At 47.4% G+C, this 21,023-nt stretch overlaps 1 protein-coding gene across 1 annotated transcript in view; it reads right to left on the reverse strand.

Annotated features, from left to right (window-relative positions):
- STK32B (serine/threonine kinase 32B) overlaps positions 1-21,023 on the reverse strand; it is a 365,972-nt gene that overhangs the window by 51,568 nt on the left and 293,381 nt on the right. The window contains exons 5-6 of the mRNA XM_032397296.1: positions 16,786-16,823; positions 3,089-3,178 (exon numbers count right to left, since the gene is read on the reverse strand). Coding sequence (XP_032253187.1) covers positions 3,089-3,178; positions 16,786-16,823 — 128 coding nt within the window. The remainder of the gene's footprint in view (positions 1-3,088; positions 3,179-16,785; positions 16,824-21,023) is intronic.

Genomic DNA, 21,023 nt, shown 5'->3' on the forward strand with positions numbered 1-21,023 from the left:
CTCTGGTCTCGGTCACGTGACTTGCTTTGTTCAACTGGACATCAGGAAATGTGAAGCAAGAAGCAGCTTGATAAGCATGTGGGAACTGGGTTCTCCTTCTTGAAACTAATGTGTGAGCACATTGATAAGCATGTGGGAACTGGGTTCTCCTTCTTGAAACTAATGTGTGAGCTTGCTCACACATCTCACATGGTGAGATGAGTGACACACGTGTGAGCAAGCTCACTGTAGTCCCTGTGATGATGAAAGACCATGTAGAGAAAGACCCGTTCCACTCAGCTGTCCTCGCTGAGCCCAGCCCCCAGCGGACCCACCAGGTGGATGGATGAGCCCAGTCTAAACCAGCAGAGGAACCACTCAGTCAAATGGTAGATTGTGAGAAATAGTACATTGTCGCTGTTCTAAGCCACTAAGGGTTTTTTTAAAACAATGTTCATTTACACAACTAATGAATCATTGAACATTACATCAAAAACTAATGATGTACTATATGTTGGCTAATTGAATTTAAATAAAAAAAAATGTTCATTTACTATCTCCAAACTTATTTTTTAACTTCCTTTCTTTATTTTTATTGAAGTATAGTTGACACACAGTGTTACGTTAGTTTCAGGTGTTCAACATAGTGATGTTCTGCTCACAACTGTAGCTGCCGTCTGTCACCACACAACACTATTGCAGTACCACTGACTATATTCCCTGTGCAGTGCCTTTCATCCCATGACTCATTTATTCCCTAACTGGAAGTGTGTACCTCCCACTCCCCTTCACCCACTTTTCCCATCCCCCTGCCCCCTCTCCTCGGGTAGCCATCGGTTTGTTCTCTGTATTATGGGTCTGTTTTTGCCTTTTGTTTGTTCATTTGTTTGTTTTTTAGATTCCACATATGAGTGAAATCATACGGTATTTGTCTTTTTCTGTATGACTTATTTCACTTAGCAGAATATCCTCTAGGTTCATCCATGTTGTCGCAAATGTTGAGATCTCATTCTTTTTTATGACTGATATTCCACTGTATATATACACCACATCTTCTTTATCCATTCCTCTATCGATGGACACTTAGGTTGCTTCTGTATCTTGGCTATTGTAAATAATGTTGCAATACATGCAGGGATGCATACACAATGCATTTCAAATTACTGTTCTCATTTTCTTTGAGTAAATATCCAGTAGTGGAATTACTAGGTCATAGGGTATTTCTATTTTCAATTTTTTGAGGGACCTCCATACTGTTTTCCACAGTGGCTGCACCAGGGTGCATTCCCACCAACAGTGCTTGAGGGTTCCTTTCTTTTTCCACATCCTCACCAACACCTGTTGTTTCTTGTCTTTTTGATACTACCCATTCTTCAGGTATAAGGTAACATCTCACTGTGGTTTTGATTTGCATTTCCCTGATGATGAGTGATGTTGAGCACCTTCTCATGTGCTGTTGGCCATCTGTATGTCTTTTTTGGAAAAATCTCTATTCAGATTCTCTGCCCATTTTTAAATTGTATTATTGTTATTAGTATTTTGGTGTTGAGTTGTATAAGTTCTTTATATGTTTTGGATACTAACCCTTTATCGGATATGTCACTTGCAAATGTCTTCTATTCAGTAGGTTGTCTTTTTGTTTCCTTCACTGTGCTGAAGCTTTTTATTTTGATGTAGTTCCAGTAGTTTAATTTGGCCTTGTTTCCCTTGCCAAAGGAGACAAATCTAGAAAAATGTGGCTACAGCTGATGTCTCTCTGCCTGTGCTCTCTTTCAGGAGTTCTATGGCTTTAGGTCTCACATTTAGGGTCTTAATCCATTTTGAGTTTATTTTTGTGCATGCTGTAAGAAAGTGGTCCTGTTTCATTCTTTTGCATGTATGTGGCTGTCCAGTTTTCCCAGCACCATTTGTTAATGAGACTGTCATTTTCCCATTGCATATTCTTGTCTCCTTTGTCACAGATGAATTGACCATATATGCATGGGTTTATTTCTGGGCTCTCTATTCTGTCCCACTGATCTATGTGTCTGTTTTTGTGCCATCCCATATGGTTTTGATCACTACAGCTTTGCAGTAAATCTTGAAATCTGGAAATGTGGTATCTCCAGTTTCCTTCTTCTTTTTCAAGATTGCTTTGGCTATTCAGGAGTCTTTTGTGATTCTATGCAAACTTTAGAATTATTTCTTTTACTGTGAAAAATGCAATTGGTATTTTGATAGGGATTACATTGAATCTGTGAATTGCTTTGGGTAGTACGGACATTTGAACAATGTCAATTCTTCCCATCTGTGAACATGGTATAAGTCACTAAGTTTTGACTTGCTTTGTTATACGGTAATCAATAATTAATATAGACATTAAGAGTTAAGATTTAATATAGACATTAAAAAAATTATACAAGACATGAAAGAACAGCATAAAGTGGAATTAAAAAACTCATAAATCAGGCAAGAGAACTCAGGGGAAAAATTAGAAATAGAGGGGAAATTATTTTAGTAATAAATATTTCACTAGAAAGCATACAAAGCAAATAAACACAACAGGTAATCTTTAAAAGAAAGAGAAAGAGAAAAATGGGAAAGATTTCAAACAGATAAAGGAAAAGATACAAAAGATTTGAAAATAACAAATACTGAAAATTTATAAAGACTCCACATTCAGATAATAGGTGTCCTTAGAGAAAACCAAGGTAAGGGAATGGAATGCTTCTAAAAATGATAACTTCCATCAGAGGTCCTTAGGAAAAACCAACTTGAAAATACACATTGGAAAAGCACTGTGTACCTAAGAATATAGACCCCCAATGACCAAGACCAAAGTTATATTCTGGCCACACTGGACATTAATAAAAAAAGAAAATATGGTTTTGTTTGTTTTTGTTTGTGTGTTTTTTCCCAAGCCTGAAGCAAGGCTTTCAAGCTGGGTAGGAGTTCTCTGGAAATCACAGAAGGAGAAGGTCTTCCTGGCAGAGAGGACCGCAAGGATAAAGTGTGAGAGAGCCCAGCACATACTGGGGACGGCTGGGGCATGGTGTCAGGGAGAAGGACTGGAACGCTGAGGCCTCAGGCACTGGACCTATGGCACCTCAAAGGGGCCTGGAACACTCACCCATGTAGGGCTTGGTCCCGGCCATGGAGGAAGCCTTTTCTGCTCCTTTCACGATCGTCGCTATGTTGAAATCTGTGATGTGAACATGTCCTGGAGATAGAGAAACAGAAACCCCAGTTAGCAAGGGCTACAGGCAGCGGGGCCAGCTCCTTGTCGATTTAAAGCTGTGGGCTCTATGGTGGGTGCAAGAAGAAACTAGCAGAACTTCTACTTACAATAGTATTTTATCTAATACTTGGAAAATGTCTAGTTTTGCCGCATTATTCACAGTAGCCAAACTTAGGACAACCTAAGTGTCCATCAACGAATGAATGGATAAAGAAGATGTGGTCCATATATACAATGGAATATTATTCAGCCACCAGAGAGAAGGACCTCCTGCTGGTTTTGACAACATGGATGGACCTTGAGAATATCATGCTAAGTGAAATAAGCCAGATGGATAAAGGCAGACACTGCATGTATCACTTATATATGGAATCTAAAAAAAGCTCATAGAAGCAGAGACTAGAAAAGTGGTTGCCACGGGCTGGGGGGTGGGAGGAAGAAGGAGAGTTTAGTCAAAGGCACAAACTCTCAGCTGTAAGATGAATAAGGTTTGAGGATTTAATGTATAATGTGGAGACACAGTTGACAGCATTGTATTGTATAATTGCAATTTGCTAAGGGGGTAGAACTTGAATACATATACACGAACACACCCACACTAAAAATGGCGATGTTATGTGCAAGTTCTATAATGTGAATTTTTTGGTGGCACATGCATATTACTTATAAGTAAATAAAAATATTGATAATTGATAAAAAATTTTGTGGATTAAATTTTGGAGGCACTGACTCAGGAGAGTAAAAGCTCATGGCAAATAGAGGAGAGGGGTGAGTCCAGACTGCCTTGCTCAGGAAGCTGAGTGGCCATGGTGGGGGAAGAAGGGTGGAGAGAGGATTTTCATGCCCAGAGGACATTCTTGTTCCACTGTTTGTCTGCTATGGTCAGTGGGGGCCTTAGTTCTGTACCCGAGGAATCCTGGGGGGAGAGGGCTGGGGGATTGAGACCACCTTCCATCCAGCTTAAAGTAATGGTAGCAGATGGGACATGGATAGGCTGGGTGCCCCTGCACATAAGTGTTCAAGAAACCTGAGAAGGAAGTAGGAGGGACAGAGGAAGAAGGAGACAAGAGATAAAGAGAAGCAGGGAAGGAAGACGGGTGGGAGGGAGGGAGGGACATCCTGACAGTTGGTACTGGCCTTCTGGGGAACTTGGTACATAAAAGGAGCCAACCCTGAGGCCCTTGAATACTAGCTATAAATGGAATCACTTTCTCTCTTTGTCCTCACATCATGGGAAAATGGTTGGATTTTCACATCAGAAAGCTGCGCTTGAGAGGCTGGGACTTAAATACACAGGTGGCTTGCACACACAAAACTGACATTGGGAGGGTCTGGAGGGCACCTCCATGAGATGGACAGACACCTGCTAGAGCAGGTGCAGTGAGGCCCACGGGACAGGTGCACTCGATAGGATCAGCCACAGTGGACAGCAAAGCACCAGCGGTTTCACGCACATCCCAAATCTCAGGCTCAGCTGCCAGCACTGATGTGTGGGCAAGCTTCTGTCAGGCACTCTGTCCAGAGCCCCCGGGTGGGATGCAGCGGTGAGATACTCAGTGATGATCTGCAATACGCTTCGGGTGCTTGTGGGTGAAGCCTAAGTCATCCAGCCAGACCCTTGCTGGGAACCCTTTCTGGCCAGATGCAGAGTGTGTCCACCCAGGGAGCATCCCTAGAGCAGATGCACCTGCTGCAGCCTCTGGGGCCAGAACTAGCATCCACACAGTCCTAACCCCCGAGAGGCTGTGCGGCGTAGCAGTTGGGTGCTCAGACTCTGAGTCACACTGACTTGGTTTGGGTCTCAGCTTTGTTGTGATGAGCTGTCTGAGCTTGGGCAAATAACTTATTTTCCTCATCTGTAAAGTAGAGGTGATACTAACAAAGTACCCATCGGAGAGAGCGTTTGGGAGGAGCCAGGGATTAATATACATAAAATGGTTAGAGCGACTGGCACACAAGAAGTTGGGAAGCTTCTTGTTAAGTGTTTGCTCCTACCGGTGTTATCCTGCCCGGGTGTGGCTCAGATCCCATTGTCTCCAGCCAGCGCCAGTCTGCCCCCGGCACCCTCACAGTCCCCACTTCCAATACTGTGAGGCATGGGAGGGTCTCAGTCACCTCTGCATCCACAGCTGTATGCCAAGTGCAGCCACCACACTGAGAAGATCTGGAGACCCTCCAATATGGCTTTTGTTTGGTTTTCCTTCATTTCTCCCTGTCTTTAAAAAAATTAGTATTTGCATTATGAAAGTAATGCCAGCTGATTATAATAAGTCAAAGACTACAAACGTGTATTTGAGTCACTCCTTTCAACCCCCTGATGGCTCCCCCCACTCGCACTTGTAACCCTACTAAGTAACTTGGCTCTCTGTCATTTCTCCCTTTGCTTATGCATACATGTATCCACATATGTTGGGACGTGGTTTGTCCTTCCAATAATGAGATCATACTCCACGGGTCGTTCCAGAAGTTACTTTTGCATTTAGCCCTGTATCACGACATTTTCCCACGTCAGTATACATAGGTCTATCTACAAGTGCCATTATCCCTTGTCCCCCATGCTAAAGAAATCCAATTATTTTGGTAATTTATTTGGTGATAAAACTTGACCTGGAACTTGTCTTCATTGTTCTATTTATTCCACTTAGGGGGAATATTCATGTTTTGATAGAAAAATATTAATATATTTGATTACACAGTGGTCCGCCTTGGTGATTCATTTAACCCCCGTGGAGGTATTACATAATATTTAGTATATGTTGTTTTTAAGTGTTATTACCTATTAGAATATTATTTTCATATTACTAAGATATATATTATTTAATTTTAGATCTGAGAAATTCGAGGTATGAAAACCTATCTGGCCCCAAGAGTTTCACATAAGGAACTGTGGCCCCACAGCTGTGAAGTATTCCACAGTATTGTTATATCACATTTTATTCAACAATGATCCTATATGGCATTCAGGTTGTTTCCAGTGTTGGTTGCCTATGTGTTTGTCTTGTTATTGGATCAGCAATAGCATTCTTGAGCACATTGTTACATATTGGTACTTCCATTTTAACTGAATAAATCCCTAGAAGTGGGATTGCAGAGTCAGAGGGTCTGCATACTATGTTCAAACAATTATAATTTATGGTACTTTATTATTATTTTTTAATTTTTTAAAAGATTTTATTTATTTATTTGAGAGAGAAAGAGCGAGCACAAGCAGGGGGAGTGGCAGGCAGAGGGAGAGGGAGAAGTAGGCTTCCCGCTGAGCAAGGAGCCCCATGTGGGGTTTGATCCCAGGACTCTGGGGTCATGACCTGAGTCAAAGGCAGACACTTAACCGACTGAGCCACCCAGGTGCCCAATTTATGGTACTTTAAACAGGATATGAGAGTGTGTATTTCTCTGAATTGTGACTAGCACCGTAATCAATGATTTCACCTGTTGCAAATCACACGGTGAGGAATGATACCGCACTGCACATCTTCCACATGATCAGTCCCAACCCCCTGGGGAACCGTCTAGAATCTTGATCAATTTTCAATCAGAGCTTTGTCTATGAGATACATTTATACTTTGCTCTGTGTACAGCAAAGATCTCCTAGCTTATTGTTTGTCTTTGGACTCTGTTTAGAGTATCCCTTGCCATACAAAAGTCTTAAAAACTTAAATAATAATATGTTAATTTTGTAGTTTGAGTATATTTTCCTTATAATTTTCCAGAAGCCTATTCCACCCCTAAGATTTTATATATCTTTCTATATTTTCTTATAATATTTATATATCTTTTATATTTAAATCTTCCAACCACAGATATATAAAAACAGAATATATTTTTGTTATAACAAATGTCTGGTTTTAGCCACTGTTAGGTAGGGTTGCATAACTGGTATAGAATTGGTGCCAAATCTCATGTTAATCCTTGCAGTACTCCTGTCAGGAGGGTAGAATCACCTGCTTTGTTACATGAGAGTAACCTCAAGTTGCAGAGACCAGGGAGCTGTGCATGTTCACACAGCTGATCTGTGGGGAAGCTGCAGTGTGTCTCCAGCCTCTTCCTGGGGTGAGTGGTTCCCTCGGCCCCATGCTGCCCTCCGCAGAGCTGAGCCGGACAGCCCTGCCCTTGCTTCCTCCTGGTCCTGAGGGCAGTGAGGGCTCTGGCGGACAGCTCTGAAGCAGACCTGCTGGGGCTCCCCCGGGAATTCACGCCCAGCAGGTGTGACAGACAGCAAGTTCCACTTCTGGTTTCCGTGAACTGTGCTAATGGATGAGCTGTAACCTCCCAGTGAGCTTCCTTTAACAATTGAGTGAAGATGTGGAAAAGTGAAAATTAGTGCCACACAAGGCCTCCTACAGGTTCCTTCTCAGGAGAATGGAAATTTACTACAAAATTTGCAAATATGAACTCAGGCTATTTGCTTTCCACAGGTTGAAAACATTCAAAACTCAGCAAGAGAAGGAGCTCAAGATGTTGTGTGAGACCCACTAGTACAAGTTTTAATATTGGTATCAATAATCAGTAATCATACTGCCAGCCCTGGTATGCATCCTGCACTCCAGCCACGCTTCTCCCCTCTCTCTGAATGCATGGAAACTCACCTCACCTCCAAGCCTTTGACAGTACTTGGAATGCTCATCCCTCTCCTCTGCCTGGTAGACTTCCATTCATTCTTCAAAACCTGGCCCCAGAGTTATAGTACTGGTGGATGTGCATCTACCCTTTGCATGCATACTTCCATCAACAGGAAACAGAGGTGGGTATCTGACTGTGTCTTAGTCGGCTCAGGTTGCTATAATAGGATACCACAGACTAGGGGGCTTAAACATCAAACATTTATTTCCCATAGTCCTGGAGGCTGGAAATCTAAGGTCAGGGTGCCAGCATGGATGGATTCTTGGTGACAGCTCTCTTCCTGGTTTGTATGGCAGGTTTCTTGCTGTATCCTCACATGGTGGAGAGAGAGCTCTGTCCTCTTCCTCCCCTTATAAGGGCACCAATCCCATCATGGAGGCTCCAACCCCATGACCTCATCCAAACCCAGTTACCTCCCAAAGGCCTCAGCTCCAAGTATCATCACATTGGCGGTTAAGGCTTCAACATGTGAATTCTAAGTGGGGGGCACAAGCATTCCATCCATAGCAGACTGATTTAGGCCTCTCCCCTGGGCCCTCCACTCCCCTCCAATGTTATTCCCATCTTGGCATCCACCATATTGTATCTGTCACCTTGTCTGTCTCCTTGAGGCCGGGAATCTTGCTTGCTCATTTCTGTCTCCAGTACCTTAGCAATGGCCTGGCCTGGGAAAGGTATTCATCAAGTGTTTGTTGACTGACCAAATAAGAGACTGAATGAAAGAGATATGGTGAGCAAACCCTGTCACCTTTCTTCATTCCCTACTGCTTAGAGCCATCACAATATTTACAGGAGTTGACGACATTCCATGTCAACTTTTGATTGCGAAGACTGCAGCCATGTCGCTTTCTCAGCCTGACCTCAGAGGGTGGGACAGCCACCCTCTCCATTAATTATGTACTCATGGGTGCTGGTGGCAGGGTTGGTGCCACGAGGAGTTGTAACCAGGGCTATTTTCAGAGTATAAAAATACTTGACAGCCATGTGACTTTCAAGGACTCTTGCCCATTTCTTCATGCAGGGACTATTTATGGAGCGTGGCCGGTCTGCGCGAATCTGGGGAGGGGCTTGAAACCGCAATGCCAGGATCTGTGTCATGGACTGAGGGGGTGGGGATGGGGGGGATTACCCGGTGCTGAAGACCCATCCACAGTCACTCCCTGGGGCCATAATTGCCTTGCCACCACCCCGAGTCACCTCGGTGCCACCAGTGCCATTGAGCCAGGCTGGCTCTGGCACCTCCCGGACACGTTCCTGGGAAGGCACCCAAAGCCTTCTTGGATTTTGCTGCATTTTCATTCCTTCCTTCGCAGCTACATTGCACGAATATCAATTTCTGGTCCACCATGACCCTTGCTTCCCCTTCTCTGCTCTCAGCTCCTGTAATGAAGTCCCCCCACCAGGGTATTTACCAAATGCATGAGGGCAGTGCGCTCATGTCACTGAGACCTACAAGCCCACACCTGGGAGAAGACAGGGTCTGCTCGGAGGGGCCGGTCACCGCGGAATGACAGGCTGCATATTGGAGCAGAGTGAATTCTCTCTGGATCTGTCCTCTGGATGCCACACTTGGACACACTGCCATGCCTCCCGTGAACTCCTGGGAGTGGGTGCTGGGGTAGTGCCACTAGGGGGCGCTAGACCGGGAATGCAAATGGAAGGCAGTCGGTCTACAAGAGATCACCTCCCACATTATTCCCTGCCCGCTTCCCTTTCATCAGACTTGAATTTGGAGTCAAGTATCTCACTAACATCTGTCCCCACCTTCGCTGGTTTACAGGGACTACATCATGCCTAAGCGGAGGCCAGAGTGCTGCTGCCCAAGAGAAGCAGCTGGAAGCCCCCCGGGGAAGAAACCAGGGTTGATGAGACTCATGGCAGGCTCCAGGCTCCCGCTAATTACCCCACTTCTGAGATGTCAGTGTGATGTCATGCTGGCCCTGATCTTCCACTCGGGATCACACACCCCGCGCACTCTCCCCTCCCACTAATCTTCGTGGACATCAGAGTGAACTTATTGCAGGACAACAGAAAAAAGAAAGAAAGAAAAAGAAAAAGAAACCAAATCAAATCCCAGAGCACAAGCTTATCCAGGCTTCATCGGGCGACAGCAGCAGGAAGACTGAACTGTTTTGGAGCATGTCTGCCTGATAAGAAGAAATGGCCCTTTGGTTTTCTTCTGTTCCATTTGGATTGGCCTCCTCCCGTGTCTTGGTCATGCGGTGGGTATCCAGGGCCTTGAAACCATCTGATCATGACTTCATAAAGCACTCCGCAGGATTTGTGGCCGGCTCGTCTGCTGCTCTGGGGAATCCACCTCGCCCAAGGCTTCTGTGGGAGCAGTTCTCAACAGTTCTGTTTCCCCGTTTTCTCTCCAGCCACCAGGTTCCTGGGTTAGTCCCTGCCTTGTGGCCAAGGCCACATGACCAATCCACTCTCCTTCCGTGCTCTGTGTTGGGCATGGATTTTATGCAATTACATGAGGGAATCACAGTGAATACCATTTGTAGAGAGGTTTTCAAAGCGCTTTCCCAGCTGTGATCTGCTCTGTACAACTCTGTAGGACCAGGCTGGAGATGATCTCCTGACACTTAGCAAACTGACTCTCTTTCTCTCTCTCTCTTTCTTCCATCTTCCTTCCCTCCCTCCCTCCTTCCTTCTTTCCTCTCTGTTTTTCCTTCCTCTCTTTCTTCTCTTTCCCTCTCTTTCTCTTTCTCCCTCCCTCCCTTCCTTCCTATCGTTAACACACAATGTTACATTAGTTTCAGGTATACAACATAGTGGTTCAACAAGCTTATACACTGTGCTATGTTCACCACATTCCACTCCTTTCTTTGCTACTCTCTGTATCACAAGGGCCGGGGGCGGGGGGGCAGGGAACACATTTCCTGACTCTCTTGCGGCTAGGGTTCTCGATGAGATTTATGGTCTGCCCACAAGATACACTCAGGAGAGGTTTGCAAGGTGGAAGGAAAGCAGAGTCTGTCTGTTTGGGATGGAGCCAAAGGATGAACAAGCTGGGTAGACAGGGGTCTTTGCCAAGGCTGGACGTTTGTTAAGGTGGCCTCATCACTGGTATGAGCAGCTAGGAAGTGACTGTCCAGCCCAAGGTCCTTGAGCCAGAATCCAAGCCCCAGGCAGGTTTGACCACAAGGCCTACCACCTCCCTTCTTCACCAAGCTGCTTTCTCTGGGGCGCCCTGCAGCCCAGACTGGTACATGCACAAGGGATGTGGAGCTGCCTCTACTCCAGCCCAGGGGATGGCCAGGTCACTGCTTTCCCTAGAGCTCACCCTCCCAGTCAGTCTAGGATGTAAGCCTCCCCTCCAGACAGATATGCACCCTGAAGCCCGGGGCCAGGCCCCCTGTGCCTCCAGCCTGGTATCGAACACTGTTCAGGAAACAGGGAGTGATTAAGATGATCATTTTCAGGCAGAGTAGGAATTTGGACCCAGTGTCAGTGGAGACATAGAAACTCACAATTTCACAAAGAAGGATTTCACATCAGTAGATTCTTAGCCCTTCTCCACCCCTTCCTCACTGCCCAGAGATTATGTGAAGGGTCATTTTGGGATGAACAAACTACCTTACACAGTTTAACTCTGCCTGGGCAGGTGAGGGATCCCTGGTCTTCCGAGCTCTTGGTCGTATCTGAGCGGTCACTTACCCAGCTTGGGTTGAATGTGGGAGGTGGATCTTCCTCTCTCTGGGGTCGTGGAGTAGGAAGACCCTTTTGACTCACACAAATGCAAGCTTTGATCAGCAATGAAGGTGATATGTTGGCCCCTATCTGCCACTTCCTTGTTTTATTTTTTATTTGTTCAAATCCCATATGGGTAAGATGGGGCTTTAATAGGTTGAACCGTGTTCCCCACCTCCCTGCCCCATTCATAATGTTGAAGTCCTAACTCCCATGATCTCAGAATGTGACTTCATACGGGTGGGGTCACTGCAGATGTAATTGGTTAAGATGAGCTCATACTGTGGGGGTGGGGGGGCCCTAATCCAGTAAGACTGGTGTTCTTATGTAAAGGGGACATTTAGACACAGACATGCACCTGGGGAAACACCATGTGAAGTCTGGAATTATCCTGCTCCAGCCGAGGGACTGCCCCAAGCTAGCAGAGAGAACTGGAACAGACCCGTCCCTGGCTCCTCCTGGGGGGCGTGGGTCTGCCCACGGACACCATGACCTCAGACTTCCAGCCTCCAGCACGATGAGACAATACATTTCTGTTGTTTGAGGCTCTCAACCTGTGGGACTTTGTTACAGCAGCCCTAGGAAACTGAGAAGGGGAGGCTATTTCTTGGAGTCAGGGACTCCCAGAGCCGGGTCATTAGGGCTTTAAGACTCCCTCCTGGCATTGTGCTGCAGCAGAAACTTCTCTTCTTGCAGCCTTCTGAAAAGAACCGCATTACAATCCTCCCAAGGACACCCAGAATTTAAACCCCACTCCTGCATTCTGTCCTTAATCTCTTGGGACCCCCTCTAAATAATGACACTGCTGTTGGTCCTTCAGACTTAGAAACAACCTTGCCCACCGAGGTGCCTGGGCGGCTGCCCCCTACTTCCTTCTCAGCTGCTCCAAACCCTGCATCTGAGGCATCAGAAACAACACATGCCCACTCTGTTAATGCCCTGGTGTCCCTCCTTCCAGGCATGATGGTAACAGCCTGTAAAATGTTGGGACAAGGGACAAGGGAGTGTCGATGCTGCTGGCCACAGCCGTTTTGGGGAGTACTTGTCACATTTATCAACAAGTATGTTAGCGACGAAGGATCGATTCTTTGAAACAAGTCCAATTAAAGAGTGCTCTAAAATACATCAATTAATAGGAAATTCGAGGAAGAGTAAGGCCAACAGATCAGGAGACGATTGCCATTGAAAAGATAGTTTGGGGACGCCTGGGTGACTCAGTTGGTTAAGCACCTGCCTTCGGCTCAGGTCATGATCCCAGGGTCCTGGGATCAAGCCCCGCATCAGGCTCCCCGCTCAGCGGGAAGTCTGCTTCTCCCTCTGCTGCTCCCCCTGCTTGTGCTCTCTCTCTCTGACAAATAAATGAATAAAATCTTAAAAAAAAATAAAAGATAGTTTGTTCCTCATCATTCCCAAGAGAAGGGGGCGTATCATGCCATGGGGGCCACATGGGGAAGCATGGGGTCGACCACAAGGCTGAGGGAGAGAAGGGGGGGCAGGAGCTTTTCTGGTGGTTTCTGTGGGAAGGAATGGGTGAGGTGGGGCAAGCAGGGTTAGGACTGGCTGATCTGAATAATTTTAGGGGCTCTGGGGTGCAGGGGCTGTCCCTAGTTGTCTGGTGCCTGGCCCTGTGGTGACTGGGTGGATGGCCCTGATGTGAAGAAGGCATCAGGATTCAGGAAAAAAAGACATGGTTAATACAACGAGAAAACCAATTCCCTCTGTTGGGGTGGCTATTGTGTTCCCTGTTGCTAAACATTTGGGTCGGGTTTCTGACGCCCAAGCGAGTTACACACTTCACAGTCAGCTGTGAAAAGTCTAAACTGTGCGGGCTCTTCATGGCCTCCTGCAGTGAGTGTTCCCACGTGCCCCCAAATGCTCTGTTGACCCCACCCACGCTGCAGGACCCAGGGAGCCCCCTGGCCGGTCCTTCCACTTTCACCCAACCCCATCATGCCTACCCTGTCCCAGCACTGACCCTACGGGTTTGCTCTCTGTCCCCCCTCAGGCCTGGCTCCACCTTAGAACCACCAGGGACCTTTAAAACTCCCCAACCCAGCACCCTCTCCTGCAAAATGAATCACCTCAGCAGGTGGGACTGTGCCTCAGTACTTGTTACAGTTCCCAGGTGATCTGAGAACAGCCACCCTAGACCCTGTCCTTCGGGTCACCTGGCACAATGGGTGGCCTATGACAGGTCTGCAAAAATGAAGGGATCACTTTCCCGAATTCAGAGGTCAAGGGCTACAGCATCAGTGAACTTTGAGCGAGGGCCCCCAGGGACACCCAGGGCAGAAATGCAGGCTTTTCTGACTCTCGACTCTTTGTTCATCTTTGGAGGAGCTGAGCTCCCCAGGTGGAAAAGCCCCACGGGCCCACCCACAGGCCCATCTGTGCAGGCAGCTCTTCCATTTCCACCTGCCTCTTCCAGATGGTGGGGTTAACTGCCGCAGCTCTCCGCCCCCTTCCCCTGCTCTGTCTCAGCCATCTAGCCAGGTACTGTGCAGCCCCCAAACCCCCACTCTAGGTCAGCTCATGACTTGCTTTGCCCACTGGGATGGGAGCAAATGTGACACAGGCTTGAGGGGTTGGGCTTTCTATGCTCCTGTTGCTACTGTGGCTTTGTGAGGCCTTGTGGGGCTGGCCTGCCGGAGGGCGAGCCATGAGGACCAGGGCTGAGCTGTCCAGCCAAGGCCAGCGTGTCCCAGCCGGAAGCAGGCAGCCCTCAGACGTGAGCACAGCCAATACCACCAGAGCTGCCCGGCTGACCCCACCTGACCTCAGTCTTAGGAGCAAGACTTGCCTGTAAGAGCTTAACCCACAGATCTGTGAGCTTACTAGATGCTCCCGGCTTGTGCATTAAAGTCATGTGGTTATTCATTATGGAGCCTTATTGTCCCAATAGAAAAGGAGGTAACCCTTCTCTTTCCCTTTGCAGTTTTAAATCCCCATCTCCTTGAGTTGTGTGCCCTCAGCCCTAACTTACACTCAAACTTCTCCCCACGCTTCCCTAAGATGCTCTTTCTTCCTTCAACTTCATTTTACTCCAGGGATGGTCTTTCTCTGCTTTAGCTGCTGGCCAAGAATACCGCACATCTCAGAAGAGAATTATAGTGCTTGTTCGAGAAGACAAAACCCAGACTGAAGGATCAGAAAGTGCAGCAGACACAGAGTGGGGAGCAGAAAAGCTTGTAGGAAAGCCTTGGATTTTGTGTAACCAGCAGAACTTGAACGTTATTACTAAAATATTAATGCATTTATTTAATTATGTTTATTATAAACAGCCAACCAACTTGTTTTCAGAGAAAACAGTCAATGAGATCCATGATTAAACTCTTTAAATAGCAGGATGCCTGGGTGGCTCCGTGGGTTAAGCATCTGCCTTTTCAGCTCAGGTCATGATCTCAGGGTCCTGGGATTGAGTCCTGCATTGGGCTCCCTGCTCAGTGGGGAGTCTGTGTGTCTCTCTCCCCCCCGCCCCCACTAGTGATCTCTCTCTCTCACTCTATGTCTCTCAAATAAATACATAAAATCTTAAAAAATCTTTAAATAGCAACACATAGCATCTGTTTTGTACTTTTTTGTAATGTAATTAACAAAAGGTTAAGGGGATCTAATGTTTGTCATGAAGACTATAGTTAGTAATACTGTATTATATTTTTGAAATTTGCTAAGAAGGTAAATCTTAAGTGTTCTCACCATACACAAAATGAAAAGGTAACTATGTGAGGTGATGGATAGCTAATTAATGTGATTGAGGTAATCATTTCAAAATGTACACATACATACATTAAATCATGTTCACCTTTAAAATATCACATTGTACAACCCAGTATATACAATTTTTATTTGCCAATCACACCTCAATAGAGCCCAAGGTAAAAAAGGCAAAAATGACTAAGAAAGAAAGAAGCTGATGAGTGGCTCCTGATATAAATCAGGAAGAGGACCATGGCCACAGGCTCTTGGGGAGAAGACTTGTGTGTTCTATGGAGAATTCCCTGCTCCTAAATTTCCCTTCTGCACTGCCTGAAAAGGCACTCATGGAATGTTAAAGTTGGGGATGGTGAATGAGTCATTCACTCTTTAGTATGAAATAGAGTTTCAGCGCCGTGTCCCAACACTAGAAGAGACAGCCCGATGAAATAGGAGCTTGGAGAAGAGTGAGGAGGGTGGGTCCACAGGCCCTTGGAGAAGTGTGTGGATGCTGCAAAGCCAGAGGCAGGGTCGGGACACTGTGAAAGCCATGTGGGAGGGGCGGAGGATGGGGCTCTCAGAGAACTGGGGGGAGGTCTGGAAGGAAAGTGGAAAGGGGCTGAGTGGAGAGGTGAGAATGAGTGTGGAAGGGGAGGGATGGATGGAGATCCAGAGCTCAAGAATGAGGAAACACAGGGAAGGCTGCCTGCCAGTGTCCTCGTGTGCGGCAGCCTCAGGAGCCCCGTGGCCAGGGACTGGGATGAACAGGCGTGAACTAGGGAGTCACACGGGCCTGGGGCTCATTTCCTTATAGATGAAATGGCTGAATTATTCCTATTGAGTTGTGTTCCCACCTTAATTTTACTTCTGGAAGATACTCAGGGCCCTAGAAGGTCTTTACCCAAAGGTCTCTGTCAGTTGTTGGGACAGGACCCTTAGTCCTTGAGTCCCCCAGGAGATTCCAATGAGACCAAAGTTGGGCATGGAGCCTTGCTTCTTAAAGTGTGGTCCACTGACCAGAAGCGTTGGCTTCACCTGGGAGCTGTTAGAGATGCAGAATCTAGGCCCCACCTCAGACCTACTGAATCAGGGTCTGTATGCACATGAAGGCTTGAGAAGCCAGGGGGAGGGAAGGCTTCGTGGATTACTGATTACTGATTCCTGGCTTGCCAGGCATACACAATGCCATTTGATCCCCATGATAATCTGGAAGGTGGACACCATTTTATGTTTCACAGAAGATGACACTGAGGCTCAGGGAGGTAAGTGACTTTTCTGAAGCTATGGGTCCCCAGGTAGGGAACTTTCCAGCCCTACCTCGCATTCCCCTCTGCCCCATCATCCCCACACTGGGACATGAGCAGCTATGCCCTTAGCCATGAAACCTTCCAATACATTGGGCTTGACTCACTGTGCCGGACACAGACCAGAAATTACACAGATGTGCATCCACCAGAATTAAACAAAAAAAGGCTTTCTAATCAACCCTTAAATCCAACTCCCCAGGACCCCAGTCTCCCAGAGCCTCAAACTTCCCACTGAAAGAGTCTCTGTAAAGCATGCATAACAGGCTTACCATGTTCATCCAGCAAGATGTTGTCTGGCTTGATGTCTCTGTAAGAGAAAACAAAGAGGCTGACAACGTGATTCCTATTGAAGAGCACACGACAAACATGAAGCTTGGGGACAAATGCCTGACAACATCCAGAGTGCCTGTCTCTCCCTCAGCATGAGGCTCAGACAGGGAGCAGGGAAGTAATTAGGATAACACAGAGCCTGTGTTCTTGCTTCCTTCTTGTTTTGCAGAACTGCAAGTTGACTGTGAATACTTTCTTCCTGAATATTCTTAACAATTTCTGGTTTTGAGACTTCCACGAGTCTGCTCATTGAGCACCTGGTCTCTGCCAGCAGATAGAGATTCTCCCCCCCTCCCCCTGATATAACGGAGCCCTCCCACCTTGCTAAGGAAACCTCCCCAGGGTTAAGCTCTCTGCTCTACAGATATAGGGAGGAGGTTCCGGGAAGGCTTGGCAATTTGTCCAGGTCAGAGATCAGCCGCCCCAGCCCTCAGCCAGTTTTTTCACAGTGTCTGTGAGCTAGGAAGGGCTTGTATAACTTTAAGGAGTTGTGGAAACAAAATAAGACACACACAAAAAGCAACAACAAAAGGATGTACAACAGAGACTAATGTGGCCCTCAGAGCCTGAAATATTTATTATCTGGTCCTTCCGGGAGAAAGGTTGCTGATCCTTTTTCTTAGGGCAGGGGCTGGGGAGTTTCTGGAAAGTTCCACACTACATTGCCATGAGAGCAAGTTGTGCTTATTCAACACAGGGTTTGCTTTCCTCACCTCTGCTCCACGTGCCTAGCACGATGCCTGTCACTTTTAGACACTGTCAGAGAACAATCAGAGCGGGACAGCAGTCCAAGTGTAAGAAGACATTGTACTCCGGACAATTTCAGTAGGTGGAAAATGGCCTCAATTCTGAACACAACATGGACAAGTGGGAATTTACAGCCCAGGAGCAGGTGGGGGTCGTGGATGCAAAGTTACTAACTGGAAACATCTGGGGAAGGGGGGGTTCTGGCGAAAGCCACCCCATAGGATTCTTGCTGAAGGCAGGCTGGGGCACTGGACATCACCTGGGGATGAGGACCTGACCAGATACGGAGGGGGGGCGCGGTTCTTGCTAAACCGACGCCACGGGTCCTCGCTAAGACTGGACAACGCAGGGATGAACAGCAAAACCCAAAAGTTGAGGCCTGGTTGCAAAAGAACCCACAAGAGCCTGGATAAAATTTGGTTGAGGAGGCAGAGCTTTTGTCAACACACAGGAAACATGAATGAGGGAGGATGGAAGAATGAATGTAAAAAAAAAACCCCAAACAAAAACAGCGTTTGAGAAACTCAATTGACATCTTCAGCCCTGATTTACTATCATTAATATGCACACACTTTCCAAAGCTCTTTATTAAAACCATAGACTTGAGAAAGGCAATCCCTTCAAATCTTCTGAGACTAATGACACCTTGCTTCGAACTAAAAAGCATTTGCTCCTGAGTTTATCAAATAGTAATTCTACCTGAAAACGCACCATGGTTGTTTGTAATCATGCGATGCAATGTCTATAGCTTTGGGGATGAAAGAAACACTTAACCTATATATTTATTTATTTATTTAAAGATTTTATTTATTTATTTGACACAGAGAGAGAGCGAGAGAGGGAACACAAGCAGGGGGAGTGGGAGAGGGAGAAGCAGGCTTCCCGCCGAGCAGGGAGCCCGATGCGGGGCTCGATCCCAGGACCCTGAGATCATGACCTGAGCCAAAGGCAGTCGCTTAACCAACTGAGCCACCCAGGCGCCCCTTAACCTATATATTTAAACTTCTATTTTCATGGGGACTTTTTGAGCCATTATTGACGAGCATTAAGCAAATGGGCCCCTGCAGCTGCTGAGTTCACAAAACATCCGCAGTGAACAGAGATGATTCGAGGAGTTCCCATGGGGAGGATGAGCTTGAGAACTCACAAAATTAAAACAAAGGGCAGAAGACCCCAGAGTTAAAGGTTTGTGTATCAAACCAGCAACTGCTCAGTCCCTGTGCAGAGTGCCTCCCAGGAGGGCTCTAATGAAAAGGGGAAATAAGTACTTATCAAGAATGCAGACACAGCAGCAAAAATTTTTAATTAAATTAAATTAAATTTAAATTCAATTAATTAACATATAGAGTATTATTGGTTTCAGAGGTAGAGTTCAGTTATTTATCAGTTGCACGTAACACCCAGTGCTCATCCCATCACGTGCCCTTCTTAATGCCCATCACCCAGTTACCCCATCTCCCTACCCCCTCCCCTCCTACAACCCTCAGTTTGTTCCCTAGAGTTAAGAGTCTCTTAAGCTTTGTCTCCCTCTCTGATTTTTAAAGATTTATTTATTTATTTATTTATTTATTTATTTATTTGATGGAGAGAGACAGCAAGAGAGGGGACACAAGCATGGGGAGTGGGAGAGGGAGAAGCAGGCTTCCCGCGGAGCAGGGAGCCCGTTGTGGGGCTCGATCCCAGGACCCTGGGAACATGACCTGAGCCGAAGGCAGACGCTTAACGACTGAGCCACCCAGGCGCCCCTCCCTCTCTGATTTTTTCTTATTTTATTTGAAAGCAATCCCGTAAGGCCTGGCATGACCTTGTTTGGGGTGTGGGGAGCAGGGAGGAGGTGGCTGTGGCCTAGGAAGTATGAACCCCAAAATGCTTGCAAGGACCATGGCTGGAAACTACCACCTCCTCCGATGTTAAAGGTGCCCCCTGGGGCTTTGCACTTGCCCCCTCCCCTTCCCCCTTCCCTCCTCCTGCCTCTCTTCGTTCTCACTCCCCTCTCCTTGTCTCCCTTCTTCCCGCCCTCCCTCTCTCCTCCTCTTCCTTTTCTTTCCACCAACATTTTGCAAACACCCCAAGAGCTGGGGTTGCAGAGGCTCAGGACACAGCGGCCCCAAGGCCAAGGGAAGGTGGGAGGGGGCCACTGGAGAACAAACGGCCGGTGCACTGGGACAGCAGGGCTCAGGGTGTCAGAGCCAATCCGGGGGGGGGGGGCAGACCTAAGGAGAGGTGACCTGGTGGAGTGGGGTGAATAGTGTCCCCCCCCCGCCGAGAATTCATGTCTACCTGGGACTCGAGAATGTGACTTTATTTGGAAACAGAGCCTTGCGGACGGAATTAGTTAAGGATCTCCAGACGAAAGCACCTTGGGTTTAGGGTGGGTCCTCAATCCAACGGCTTCCGTCTTGGACACACAGACACGAAGGACAGATGAAGAGGCAGCGACTGGCGAACTGTGGCCAGAAGTCCGGGAGTGCCAGGAGGCACCAGGAGCTGGAAGGAGCAGGAAAGGATTCTCCCCAGAGCTTTTGGAGAAGCATGGCCCTGCTGACACCTTAATTTCAGCAGTCTTCTGGCCAGAGAGTAAATCTGTGTCATTTTACACCACAGATTTTGTGGTGATTTGCTGCAATAGCCGCAGGAAGCAAACACAGCCGGCCTCGCAGAAGGGGAGCCGAGGGAGGCGGCTGGCCGATCTCAAGTGGCAGCCAGGGTCCCCCACATACCACAGTGTGACCGTAGACAGGCCCACTGCTCACGGAGCCTGCAGTCACCTCTGAAAAGCCCCGTTCACCATCTCTCGTGTCATGAGGACCAAAGAGGGCACAGCTGTGGGCAGCTTGGTAAACTGGACACCACGGCTCCAAGGAGAGAGGCTGTCGTCCAGGTGAGTCCCGCCCAGGAGCAGGCTGCCGGGGCTCCCAGCCCTGCCTTCCGTGGCTGCCAGGGTGACCCCTTCTCCAGCTTCCTTCCTTGTGCACGTTGCATGCACATGCTCCCTGTGTCAGCTCTTAGCACGGAGGCGAACCAATGGTTCCCCAGCATTTATGGGGTGTCCCTTCTGTGGTCACTGGGGACACAACAGTGAACAAGACAGATGCAGCTGAATGCAGCTTGAGCTCCAGGAGGGGAGACAGGCCAGGATGCACGTGAATAAAATGACACATCACAAGTGGGGATGAGTGCTTTGAGGGTCTAGAAGAGAAACCAAAAGAGGTCCTGCTTTTGGTAGGAGGTCGGAGAAGGAGTTTCCAAAGACCTGACATCGGGTTGACACCTGGATGGAAAGAGTTAGTCATGGACAGTTCATTTGACCTGTGATGCACTTCCAGCCAAGGGAATGTGACAAAGGTGACGGGTCTCCCCCTGCCCCCCCCCCCAAGATGACATCATATCAGACTCCATCTCTGCAGGTGGGAGTGAGGGATCCTCCCTT

Source organism: Phoca vitulina, unplaced genomic scaffold, assembly GCF_004348235.1.
Source record: "Phoca vitulina isolate PV1807 unplaced genomic scaffold, GSC_HSeal_1.0 scaffold3, whole genome shotgun sequence".
Classification (NCBI taxonomy): domain Eukaryota; kingdom Metazoa; phylum Chordata; class Mammalia; order Carnivora; family Phocidae; genus Phoca; species Phoca vitulina.